At 37.9% G+C, this 13,188-nt stretch overlaps 2 protein-coding genes across 6 annotated transcripts in view; one reads left to right on the top strand and one right to left on the bottom strand.

The window, feature by feature from the left end:
* LOC107594957 (proline-rich transmembrane protein 3-like) overlaps positions 1-9,118 on the top strand; it is a 15,670-nt gene extending 6,552 nt beyond the window's left edge. For 2 of the 3 annotated variants that reach the window (XM_016285187.1, XM_016285188.1), the window contains 4 exons: positions 2,265-2,430; positions 2,522-3,363; positions 3,694-3,954; positions 5,582-9,118. In XM_016285187.1, coding sequence (XP_016140673.1) covers positions 2,610-3,363; positions 3,694-3,954; positions 5,582-7,557 — 2,991 coding nt within the window. In that variant the 5' untranslated portion in view covers positions 2,265-2,430; positions 2,522-2,609 and the 3' untranslated portion in view covers positions 7,558-9,118. The remainder of the gene's footprint in view (positions 1-2,264; positions 2,431-2,521; positions 3,364-3,693; positions 3,955-5,581) is intronic. The other variant, XM_016285189.1, reaches the window with a different exon arrangement.
* Positions 9,119-9,229: 111 nt separating this feature from the next.
* LOC107594958 (cytosolic sulfotransferase 3) overlaps positions 9,230-13,188 on the bottom strand; it is a 54,398-nt gene continuing 50,439 nt past the window's right edge. Inside the window, exons 2-7 of one of the 3 annotated variants that reach the window (XM_016285190.1) lie at positions 12,764-12,892; positions 10,933-11,033; positions 10,081-10,207; positions 9,846-9,943; positions 9,586-9,760; positions 9,238-9,485 (exon numbers count right to left, since the gene is read on the bottom strand). In XM_016285190.1, the coding sequence (XP_016140676.1) occupies positions 9,373-9,485; positions 9,586-9,760; positions 9,846-9,943; positions 10,081-10,207; positions 10,933-11,033; positions 12,764-12,892 (743 nt within the window). In that variant the 3' untranslated portion in view covers positions 9,238-9,372. Of the gene's footprint in view, positions 9,486-9,585; positions 9,761-9,845; positions 9,944-10,080; positions 10,208-10,932; positions 11,034-12,763; positions 12,893-13,188 lie in introns of all 3 variants that reach the window. The other 2 variants (XM_016285191.1, XM_016285192.1) reach the window with 2 other exon arrangements.

Raw genomic sequence — 13,188 nt, 5'->3', positions numbered from 1 at the left:
GCAACCACTTGTGACGACCCCGGGCTGGACTCCGCTTTTCTTCCACGGTGAAAGTGGATATCGTCCTCTTTTGGAAGGCCAAACAAAGTAGTTTCGCTTTCACAACGAAACACAGCGCTTTCACGACATGGCGGCGGCAGCAACAATACAATAGCGAGAATCAAAGTTACGCCTTTTTCTTTGTGTGAACATTTGGGCGGTGTTATGCAAATCTTCCCACATAGTGAGGCAGATATGTGGAGGCGTGTTAGAATGAGGCGTTTTAAGTAGGCGTGGTTGACTCTTAACTTTTATAAAGAATATCTCTTTGGATTTGAGACTTTAGTCTTTGCAACTTTACAGATCTTCTTTATGCACCAAGAGCTTGTAACACTCCAAAGAGAAAGGAAAAATTGAAATCGCATCATATGACCCCTTTAAGATAGCCAAAGGCCCCTGGGCTACAGCATTACAGTACCCCCCCCCCCCTTTCTTTTTTTAAGCTTCCTAACAATAATTTGTAAAATTGTTTTTTTGGTCTTGTTAATATGTCAGTTAACATTCACAACACTGTTCAGTGTAAAATGTGAATATAAGCGAATATGCAAATTCACTCTTTGCCACAAGGGGGCGCTTGTGGAACAGCAGAATTATATAGCTGTTACATAAAGTAAACACTATGTTATTTACGGGCATTATACGGAGGTAATATGAAAGGAAAATGCCATCAAAACTTTTCTGGCTGAAATGTGAGTTTACAGGTATGATTTAAACACACAAAATATGAATTATTCATCATCAGTAGAGCAAAACTGTGGGTTATTTGGTGATTGCTAAGTGTTTTTATTTTGAAACATGACATGCTCACATTTAATTAGTTAAATCACAGCTGTATAATGTTTAATGATCAAATTCATATTTTTCCATCCCCGGATTTAAAATGGAGACTTTGAGACTTTTTGGTTTATTAATGTCTACACCTACCCCAACCCTAAACCTACCCTTACAGTAATGCAAATACAGTAATTATGTGTTATATTCGCGGTTGTGGCTAGAAGGGATACAGCTAACGGAAACCAACAATAAATAATTTTTTCTACCTATTAGATTGTGTTTTATTAAAGTCTACACCTACCCCAACCCTAAACCTACCCTTACAGTAATGCAGATACATTAAATATTGTTGTTCAGCATGAGAAAATGGACGCAATATTGGCCTCACCCTCCCAATCATCAGACTCTACCAGCAGACATACTTGCTGGGTGAAGATTGTGCAGAGCCTCAATTAATGGTAGGAAAATCTGATGGGTAGGATAAAATTTCAGGACACCGGTCCAGTTCCTTTCACACAGCAGTGTTGAGTTTCTGTTAATCTGCGTGTTGACATTAAGATACTCTCGTGCTGCGGTTATTTACTAGCGAATGCATTGTACATTCCGCTTACAGTATATCGAAGGAACACATGGAACAAACCAACTGTACAAACTGTGTGGGGGGAACCTAGACTGAGCCATTCACTATATAGGCTACTACAACCAGGGCATCTCTAAAAATGAGTGTGTGAGTTTGTTTACAGAGCTCTGTTGTCGCTGCTGCAAACTCCCATATAAATAATTATTCAAAAAATATAATTTCCCTGCAGCCAGTGGGTCCCCTTTCCAGTGTAGGCCCCTGGGTGTCAGCCCCTTGAAGCTCGTGCATTAATGTGCCCCTGTTCAGAGCATATGAATCTAGGTATGAATGGACTGCTAGCCAGCCTTATAGTAAGTTGGGGATATTCAGCAGCCAATTCCCGATTCCCTGCTGAAGGCAGGTCAATGATCATCAAAGAATGTTACATTTTGTATTTGAGTGACCCAGTGCACTTTAAAATCCTGCAATTCCTGAACGGAACTTCAGAACTTTACAAAATTAAGCACGTGACATAGGCAATAGGTAAAACCCAACATACAGTTACAAGTACATTACTACTGTAATATTTAACATGTCTGGCTGACCTTCTGTGCACAAGACCTATCAAGTCCGGTGATGCAAGGCTTCTGCACCATAGTACATCAACTTCACCTGCCTTTAGTAACCAAGAGGCATGGATGAATTTCAATGGTAGACACCAGATTGATTAAACTTTATTATTTCTTTAAAAAACTTAATCTCCATCTTATCTGAGTTTTGGAGTAATTCATAGTCTGCTCATGGGTAGCATATGATAGTATGCAATTAAAATAAGTAAAGATGGTGCTTGCTGAATGTAATTTGTGACTTTCATGTTTCCTTCTAACCTTAGGTGGGTGAGGAGAAAAATGACATCTTGTTTTACACTAGGTTGATCTCGGGAAAAATATACTTTGGATACTTTGTAGAGAACTGAAGCTGAAACAACTAATTGATAAAATGCAATGCAACAGCAAAATCCATCCATCCATCCATCCTTCCATCCATCCATCCATCAGGTATACCTGCACAAGTAATTAAGAAGCTAAGGTGCATGTACAAAAATATACATGCCTAATTTTAATTGAATGTATTTGTTTCTCTCTGCAGGAGAAGAAATGAGAAGGAACAGTTGAGCATATGATTTCAACAAGCAACCACAGCCATAGGCAGTTTCACTATAAGACAGACTGTCACTATGGTGCCTCTACTCCAACTCTTTCTTCTAGTGCCTCTAATTAAGCCAATCACAAATCATGTCCATGGAATCTCTCTTTCTTCTCCAACCACTCATTCAAATCACAGCCTGTTTTCTCACACTTACATGTTTGTCAGAAAAACTGATCACAGATTGGCAGCCAATGCTGCGTTAGAAACTGTGAGACCATTTCTCCATGGCTTCTATCAGAAAAGTGTCATTAAATCAAGTGGAGATTCAAACGAATGGACAGAAAGCAGAAATACTGAGGACACATTGTCAGAAAATACATCACATACTGACATAACTGGGTCAAGAGGTATATTTTTATTATCACCCAAAAACAGATTCAAAAGAGGTCCTACCCAAAATGCCAGAATACCACAAGATGCTGCTGGAAAAGAAAAGGAGACTGCTGATGAGACAGAGTCAATGACAGAAGAACCAGTTGCTGAATTCGAAGAGAAAGACTTGTCAACAGTTAGGTCAGGAGATATGTTAATACCCAGAGAAATGGGCTTCGTTGGATCATCAACAGAGGCAATATCATCTCTTGATAAAAAGCATACCCAGTACAGACCGCAAGTTCAGACTGCTTATAGTGTGCTGGCTAGTTTGGCCACAGTACAGACAAATCCAACAATCAACCCTTCACTCGGGAAGGGTTCTACAACTTCACCACCTATTGAAAAGCCTGTATCCACTTCCAGGAGCATTAGCCAACTGGACGCCAACAGGACTGAACTGGAAATAGGTAGAGTATAGATGTAGTAATGCTGCATTCACCTAAATAAGTGAAATAAAAAATGGCACCTTTGAGATTCTACTCTTTTACTCAATCACTTGTTTCTGGAGCAACAATAGCGAAATAGTTCACTATATTATTTTACTTCTTTATTCTGGTAAAATTGTTATTACAAAGATTTTTACTTAACATATTTTTTTCTCTAGTTGTAAACTCATACAGTAATTATAATAGTTCTGTCGTGACTTCTGTCGTGAAAACTAGAGAAAGACTGTAAAAAAAAACAACTTTGATTTTGATGTTACTGCACCATTCCTCAAATTTCCTTTTGTTTATCAGGTAGGTTTGGGATAACCACTCCAGCTAAAATTCAGCCAAGGCAGTTTACCACTTTACAGTCACATACTGAAGCCACCTCTCTTAGCACAAGCACAACCAATCTACAACTAGAGGCACCATCACTGGGAGTGGACATCATTACTTCCAACTATTCACAACCAAAAAGCACTTCACACTCAACAAAATCAGCAAAAATACCCAATGACCAGTCGAAAGAGCCAGGAACAAAAGGAACAGTGACCGATATAAAGAACACTAAAGGTATGCTTTGTCTGAATAAAGAAAAAAAAAGGTTAATTTGAATCTTGTTCTTTCGTAACATTTTTAACAAAATGTAACGTACACTTGTGATCAGATCATTTATGTACTTATCATACTTAAGACATACTTAAAATTATACTTATAAGTATACCTGGCTTATTCTGACAACTATACAGAAAGTATACTTGGCCTATACTTGTATCTTTTGATCAAGATATACTTAAGAAAAGTATTATTAAGTATTAAGTATACCTGGTTATTAAACACTTTTTTCCCCACACACTGGCTTCTTTGAGGTGGCACTGCAGTTTTATAAACTTACATGTCAGCTTTGTGGTGGAATATTTATTCATTTAACTTAAGTAAAGTTCAAGTATATTTTAATTTAAGTAGCAAGTATACTAATATTAGCACACTAGTAGTATACATAAATTGAGAGTAAATTGGTTTGAGGAAAAAAATGCTTTAAGTGTAACAGTAGTAAATTTTACATCTATATATTTTTATAATTTTGTAACTGTACTTTAAGTTAACTTATATACAGTATTGTTAGTTTACCAAATGAATATTTCTAATCAATTTTTTTAGTTACGAATGTACACTTTGAAGATTACTCTCAGTAAACTGTTATTTGAATAGTTTTTCATACTGCAAGTGTACTTGTTTTATCTAAGCATCTAAGCATAAAACAACATTTTACATATATCTGCATTCAGTGTCTGCATTGTAAGTTCATTAATACTTCATTAAAATTGCACAGAACCTACTGTATACAGTACCAATTAACTATCCAATGTGCAATGGCAGTGCTACCTTATCTAACTCTGTGCTATGAACAAATGTTTGGGAGATGAGTGATACTTGTTAATATGTTGTCTGTTAATGTTACTGGCTTATGGATAATTTTACTGAACACATTTTCTAAATTGGTCGGCATGTTCTTCCTGTTTCCTTTGGTTTCCCCCCACAGTCCAAATACATGCAGGATAGGTGTCTGTCTGTAGGTGGGAATGTGTGTGTCTGGTATTGTGACCTAGTGAGTAAAATGGCTTATTGAAAAAGAAAAAAATTCCACACGGGACAGAAGAGAGGATTGTCAGTGGGGACAGCAACTGTTTGGTTACCCATATTCTTCTGTATTCAACAGGAGTTTAACAGGGTTAAAACAACATGAGGTTGAGTGAATGATGACAAAATTCCTTTAAATGTATGAGCATTTAGTTGTCCAATTCACGTTAATCAGATGTCAGAGTTATTTTGTCAAAATGGTTACATCAACAATCAAATTTTACTAATCGCAAAACAATGCTCAAATCTGTGTAAGACGGCAATTTAGGAATTTTGATTCAGAACTATGTATTGTATATTGTTTTATAAAAAATGGTCTGACAATGATTGCATTGTTGTATGTAGTTTATGTTTACATTTATTCATTTGACAGGCATTTTTATCCAAAGCGACTTACATTGCATTCAAGGTATACAATAGGAATCAAACCCATGACACTGGCGTTGCTAGCACACTGCACTATTGTTTCTGCTAAGGAAAGCCTATGTGCTTGGTTTATGTTATGCATTTTACACAATTATCTCAATAATATTTCCTTTCTCTCTTTTGCTTTTCACAGACATACCCACTTTTCTAAGGACTGCCTCCCCTCATCCGACTGGACATGGACATTTTCTATTCTCAGAAAATGATGGAAGATTTACAGAGAAGGACCAGTCAGTCTCACAGGGAATAGTCCCATCTCTGAAGTCAAACCCTGCCTCTCCAACCTATGCCCTACCCAAGGACCCCTGTGCTTCTGGTGTGGGTCCCTGTGTTTTTTCCAAAGATCAAAACAACGATGATAAATATGGCACAACAAATGGGAGCTTTTTAGTGTGGGCAGACTTAAAACGCACACTTTCATTTGCATGGGAACTGCATGTATTTGGTTCTGCTGCGCTTTTCCTTCTGCTGACTGCTGGCTCAGCCCTCGGTTTAGCATTATCTCCCAGCTTGAACTGCCCTCACCGTGGTGAACTGATACTCACCAATAGCCTCTTGCTAGTTGCAGGTGCAGTTAGAGCAGGCCACTTCTTGCTCGACCCATATGGGACTCGGCTCCTCCTGCCACCTCCTGTCATAATAGCTTTATACACTCTGCCGTTACCGCTGTTAATTCTGGCACAGGCTGCATTAGTGATACTGGTACTAAAAGAGACAGGGGTAACCTGGCTTCCACCAACACTTCAGCGTCCCCCTCTTTTAGGAGTGTTAGCTGTTTTCCAATGCACTCTCCTACTTGCTGCAGACTTACTTTCCCCTGCGCTTTCGCCTGCTGTTCCCATTGTCCTCCAGAGCCTCACGCTGACTGCAGGCCTCGTACTGTGTTTAGGCTACCTTTTCTTGGTACTGCCACGCTTCTCTCACACACATGCAGCTCGGGCAGGGAATAAGGGTACGGGTGAAGGAAAGGTGCGGGTTTTAGCACGGGTACTGGCAGTGTGTGCTCTTCTTGGGGCGCTGTGCTGTCTGTTGCACATTTATGCCTGCTTGTGGCTGTATGGACTTCTAGGAGACTGGAGGCGCTTTCGTTGGGCATGGTGGCTCTGTCAGTTCTGGGTACGACTTTTGGAGCTTGCCTGGGCTTTCTGCCTTCTTCTGATGTCTTCCTGGGTCTTCTGGAGACCCAATGGAGGAGCACCAAGACAGGAAGGAGCTGCCACAGCAAGCTTGGCCTCACCCTCCCAATCATCAGACTCTACCAGCAGACATACTTGCTGGGCGAAGATTGTGCAGAGCCTCAAGGTAAGGCAACAAAGGAAATCCGAAAGCAATGGGATTGGAGGGTCAAATAGTGGTGCAGGGGCCGGAGAGTTGCCCAATAACTGGGCAGGACAGGAGCGATCAGGGGCAGACATTAGCAAGAGCCTCATACAAAATCGTGATCCACTCAAAGACAGCAATCATTTGCGCAATCTGAAAGGCTCTGCAGGTTCATTGCTAAGGCTGCAGGCACTTGCTCAGCCACCTCAGCGCGCTTTAAGCAGCAGTTTGGACAGGGACAAGGAGTCAGCCATATCCCTCTGTGATTTTGACCTGCGCCCACCAACCCCAATTGACCTCAGCCGCAGTATTGATGAGGCACTTCATCGTGAGCATCTATTATGGGGTGAAAGTTTGTTCCAGCCACTGCGACCGCCATCACCTCCTCCGTCTCCGGACCTGTGGATGCGACGGAATAGTGACCCCCAAATCACGCTGTCACTGAGCAGTGATGAACACACATTGCTCACAGAGTCCTCCGCAGGTCTGGATCGCTCCATTCCTAGTGCTGTGCCCAGCCGACAAGTCACAGCGCCCCCCACACCCACTCATCAGGGCTTCCGTTGGGTCTCTGAGGCACAAGTGCCTTCCTCTTTGTCCTGCCCGGTCTCACTGCACCCTTCCCCAAGCACAAGCCGTGACCTCGTGCCCAGTGCAGAAAACACAAGGCCGTTTCTAACCCCTGACCATGACAGTTCACTATCAAATACCAGAGGGGGGCAAAGTTACTTGAAAGTCGCTCGAAATGATGACTCAGCCAGTGTCATCAGTGACATTATTGACCTTTGAACATGTTATGACGCACAGCAACTCCAGATTACAACACATTCACATTCTCTAAAAAGTAGAGATTATACATTTAATCCTGACTTGCAGTTTAATTGCTGTATAATGGCACTTAAAGGGGAGGAGGAACATACTGTTAAGTGGCTTCATCAGATTTTATTAAATGGACTGAAATGTTAAGTGCAGTAAGCACTGGAAATATAAGTTTTTCCTTTAAAAGTCTTGTTTACAGTAATGCACATACTATAGAAGTCTATGGGGCAAAGCATACCAGAGGCAGAAATCTGCAGCTTGTATTCGCTATTATTAATGTTTTCGTACAAAATGTGTGTTATTTGATCTGTAAACTTGTCGTTTTAGTGGTGGGATCACTATTTTAGGCAAAATAACCTCTAGATGTGAATTAACTTATTTTCTGTTGGTGTAGTTGCTCTACGTAAAATACTTTGGCAAAAAGTTAGTAGTCTCCTGTTGTCACATGTTATATTTAAGTTTTGTGGCTGTACTTTGCAGTAGTGTGCGTATTTTTATGTTTATTCTGGTGCAGTGCCTTGTCCCATAGAGCAACCTAAGTGCTACCTTAGCATGCATTGTGAGAGCTGTGTCTGGACAGTGTTTTTTCCCCCTGTTGCACTGCATTTGAACAGAAATTATACTGGATGTGCCAGAACATGTTGACTTTCTGGCCCATTCTTTGTACTTCCAGTTTATTACTGCAATGCAGCATACCTAAAACATACTATTCTCACAACTGGAGTTATGTTTAGTAAAATAATTTTGATATAAATGACTTGTCAGCAAAGCAGACCAGAATTTGGTGGTTGGTATATTCAGCGGTTTAGTCAAAATTTCAACACAGCTGGATGCTCAACTCATAACTACTTTATTCGATACAGAAGAACTCTTATGTGAGCAATAAATTATAAAAAGCCGTGAGTATAACAAACAGATTATGTATATACTATGTTTTTGTTTGTAAATGATGTATTCTGATTACATTTAATGCATTTACTGTGAATGACAATCTTTCCTACTGCAAACATATACTGATCCTGGCAGAGTAAGGACTAAAGATACACTAGATTTCTCCAGGCATATCTGTCTGTAGGACAATAAAACAGGTACACATCTTGAGAAATGTTAATGTGCACCATTTAAGTGTGACATGAAAGGAACATGATTCTATGCTTTGTACATTTTCTTGTTGTTTAGTTGAAAAGTTTTGTTCTTCTCCCTTTCATTTTTAAAATGGCAAGGAACGGTTTTAATATTACTTTTATATTTGCAAATAAACAGGATGTTGTATATAGAGATTCCAGTCAGAGGTTGATGAATTCTTACTGAATTTTTCCCCTGAATTTTTTACTTTTATTTATTTAGTCCCAATGCATTTTTGTGTGGTCAAGTTAGCTTTTGAATAAAACAAATGAAAGAGCTGTCACCAACATACTGTACTGAATATGATAAGTAACTTTTTGATGGGACAGTTTACACACTGTTATTTTAATTATATTTCATGAAACTTTAATAATCTAAATAAGCACCACTGTCTTTGTGAAAGAGTGGGCTTATAACAAATTTAAATGTTTTTATAAAAACACATTTACCACTTTTAGCTGAAATTTTCAGATTAATGCTGAAATTATAGTTTTCTTTATTGCATATTACACTGGGATACAGAAACGTATAACTGGAATATATTTTTATATAAAATATTCATATTCAGATTAATTTTTTTATTCAGTGTTAATTCTGGTGCAAGACCCATAACTCAAAAATTCCCAGAACTAAAAATTCTATAAAAAAGCAAAAAAACAATCAAATCTCAGTGCGGAACTTGACAGTGGTGTTCTTCATCTTCTGTTTGTAGACCTCATCAAACTGTTCATTTTGTGCCACAGTGAAATGACTTTTCCAGTCTCCAACTTTACCTTTTGGAACAAAAAGATGATAAAAGCAATTATTTTACCTAAGGTATTTTTTTTTCTGACAGAATTCGAAAGGACTAAATTAGATCAGTTGTTTATAAACCTTTTCTCATAAAGGGTGAGATCTTGAAGTCCATGACTGGGACAGTGGAATAGTTGGTCATTTTGTTCTGTTTCATGGCATCAAACTGAACCCCTTTTGTTATTTTCTCCTTCTGTTCAACTGAGGTTGACAAACCCAAGAAGGAGCACAAATTAGCCACCTCATGTCCAGTGTCCTAAGTAAGATGCATGGAAAATACACATTAAACATATCAATTTCATGCTTCATTAAAAGGTCACTTTATGAACAGAACTACTTACTTCCACCAAATCCTCATAGAACATGTACAGTAAATTAGAATAAGTCTGTTTTTTCTCCCACCATCCATTGACATGGTCGAACCAAGAACCAAACACTTCTAAAGGGAATATTAAAACAATTTTTAGTGGTAACTTTCTTGCACATAATTGTAATAAATATAAATATGTAAATATATTATCAAAAATGGTTCTTTAGACAACTTAATTGAATTACTTTACAAAATATTTTACTTACTCTTTCCATCTATAAATGTCTGTAAGAAGGTGTTCCAGTCTCCTGGTTCAGGTTCTCCCATGTTCATTCGATCAAAATGAAAATAGGAAACGGCATTGTCTTTTGCATTCCGTGCTACATACACAATCTGAAATAAGCGGACAGAAATATTATGAGTATAGGGACCAATTCTCACTATTAACTAGTTGCTTATTAGCATGCCTATTATTAACATATTGGCTGTTTATTAGAACTTATAAAGTAGTACATATTCTGCATGACCATATACATCCTTAATCCTACCCAATACCTAAACTTAACAACTTACTAACTATTAATAAGCAGCCAATTAGTTTATTGAGGCAAAAGTGTGGAGCACTGTATAACACATCTGTTCAAATCTCCCATAGGTGTACAAGTGGGTTGACTGTGAAGGCCATAGAATATGATACAAATAATTTTCATATTCATCAAACCATTCAGTGAGCCCTTGTTCTCTGTGCCTGAGGGCATTGTCATCCTGGAAAAGACTACTTCCATCAGGATAGAAATGTTTCATAGGATAAAAGTGATTACTCAAAACAACATTGTAGTGATTTGAAGGGGACAAATGGGCAAGCCACAGCAGAAAATGCACAGGGCAACTCGATCTCCTGGAGTTTCCTTTAATTTGTCACCCGCATATATATGAATACTGCTTAGTTAAAAAAGCATTGTCAGTGACCACATCAAACACTGAAAGGCATGAAAGCCTATACACAATCGTCAAAAGTGTTCCTGATGTTTCGAAGAGTTTGACATCATCCTATGAGAGATTCATTACATTTTGCTAGCTACATCACATCACGGAGTGAAAGAAGCCCCATATACTACCCTTGAGTTTTGCTCCCAGAAGGACTTAGGCACAAGCTGAACAGGTAAATGAGTTTTGATGAGGCGAGGAGAAGTGGGCAGATTATCAGCCAGTTCTGTTCCTGAAAGTCAAAAATATGGCTATAAATTAATAGTGTCCTAGTTGTCATTGTGGTTAGATCAAGACATACACTCTTAAAAATAAAGGTGCTTCAAAATGTTCTTCAAGCGATGCCATAGAAGAACCATTTTTGGTTTCACAAAGAACCATTCAGTCAAAGGTTCTTTAAAGAACCATCTCTTTCTTACCTTTTTGTAATCTGAAGAACCTTATTTCGCCACAAAGAACCTTTTGTGAAACAGAAAGGTTCTTCAGATGTTAAAGGTTCTTTATGGAGCCATTTAGACAAAAAGGTTCTTCTATGGCATCGTGAAGCACCTTTATTTTTAAGAGTGTACAGTGAAAAAACAATATTTGAAGCATTCATACTGTTTATAACTTATTTAATGTCACTTAAGAGTACTGGTTAGTGGCTCCTACAATTCAGTGAAAAGCCTCACCATTCTAATTTGTTTATAATGATAATGGACAGTACCTCACAGAAACGACATTAAGCACTTATACTAAAGACTCACTGCAAAAGCAATATAAAGAATGAACAAAACTATGCAGGGTATAAGGACTCACAATCCAGATTACATCATGCATATCAGAAATAAAACTACAGACACTTGTAGCTTACTGTATTTACCCCTAAAAGGGTGCATATTTGTTCCTTAAAGGTATATTAGTACCTTTTAAAAGGGTAATTCTCTTTGACAGCTTTTGTAACTTTTTCTGAGTCTTCATACTTCATACTTAAGTCTTTTGAGCCAATGGACTACTTAAACTAAAAACACTATGATCTTCATTACTTCTGTTTACAAACATTGTGGTTTGCTTGTTTTCCAGTTATTCATGTTTTCAATGTGCTGTCGCCCAGTTCAGGTCAGAAGGGTTAAGATTAATTTGATGTTTAACATTGTTAAATAACTTTAACTCAAGTAAAATAGAATAAGAATAAGCCTAGAATAAGAGCACCAAATTACACACACACATGCACACAATGGTTTCTATGTTTATGGGGACATATTTTTGTCATATTAGATGTATGTAATATCTCCTAAACCTTAAATCTACCTACCACTCACAGAAAACATTGCAGTTTTAGATTAAAAAAAAAAAACTTTTAGTATGATTTATAAGATGTTTTCCTTATGGGGACAAAAAAAGGTAAAAAGTGACTGGTATTTCTATCCTTGTGGGGACATTTGGTCCCCATAATGCAGAGCAGGTGCTGGATTGCTGCAGGTTTATGGAAAAATACAGTACATGAATGTTTTTACCAGAAACAACTTTGTTGAGCTATACTATGTGGAATGTGGAACAAGTTGTGCAGGTAGTCAATTAGATTTTGAATGCAATTTGTAAAAAAATTTTTTTTGCAGTGCTGCAAATTTGTATATTTAGTTTACATTAAATGCAGCAGCACCTGCACAGTAAAGCCAGCAGAGGACCTCAGTGTGCGCTTCACATATCTCTGAAGAAATACAGAGAACTGGCTCTGATTAGTAAAAAATGCAGTGGCATTTTACTTTTGCGGAGTACAAAGCAGACAGTTTAAATCAATCTGTCACAGTATGCTACATAAATTAACAGAATCCATGCAGGACTTTAAAATGCAGAATGTGGAAAACATTAAAAACAAAATGATAAAACAATGATTTAAAAAATAAAAACACAAAAAACCATTAAAACACACAGAATACATTAATTAATTCAGTGAAATCTTATTATACTGTGGTCTCCGACCTGATGGTATCACTTTAAAACATGACTCCAGGAATGGCACTCTCGTATAGATAGGCTGGGAAGTCTGGCGCTCTGGAGCATCGTTACCAAAGTACAGAAGGTCTAGAATATATGACACCCAGGTGGTACCTAGAAAATCAGTGAAGAGTAGAAAATATTACATGCTTCAGACTCTTTCCTTAGAAACATAGCAAGATACATATAACAAGATATGAAATTATATATTATTTTCATTGGTCATACGCCAAGGTACACTACATCTATTCTGGAGAGCGCTATTCCTCATCCTGGTTGCACAGTGATCGCTCAATGTAGGCTAAATGTCCACATAATCAGCTATACACTTTCACATAATCAGCTATACACTTTTGGATGAGAACATCCAAAAATAAAGTAATATAAGTAAAACAAGTTGGCAAGAAACA

This window comes from Sinocyclocheilus grahami, unplaced genomic scaffold (genome assembly GCF_001515645.1).
Source record: "Sinocyclocheilus grahami isolate Dianchi unplaced genomic scaffold, SAMN03320097.WGS_v1.1 scaffold194.1, whole genome shotgun sequence".
NCBI classification, from domain to species: domain Eukaryota; kingdom Metazoa; phylum Chordata; class Actinopteri; order Cypriniformes; family Cyprinidae; genus Sinocyclocheilus; species Sinocyclocheilus grahami.
Note: the sequence above shows the minus strand (reverse complement) of the source record. Positions and strands in the feature narration are given on the sequence as shown.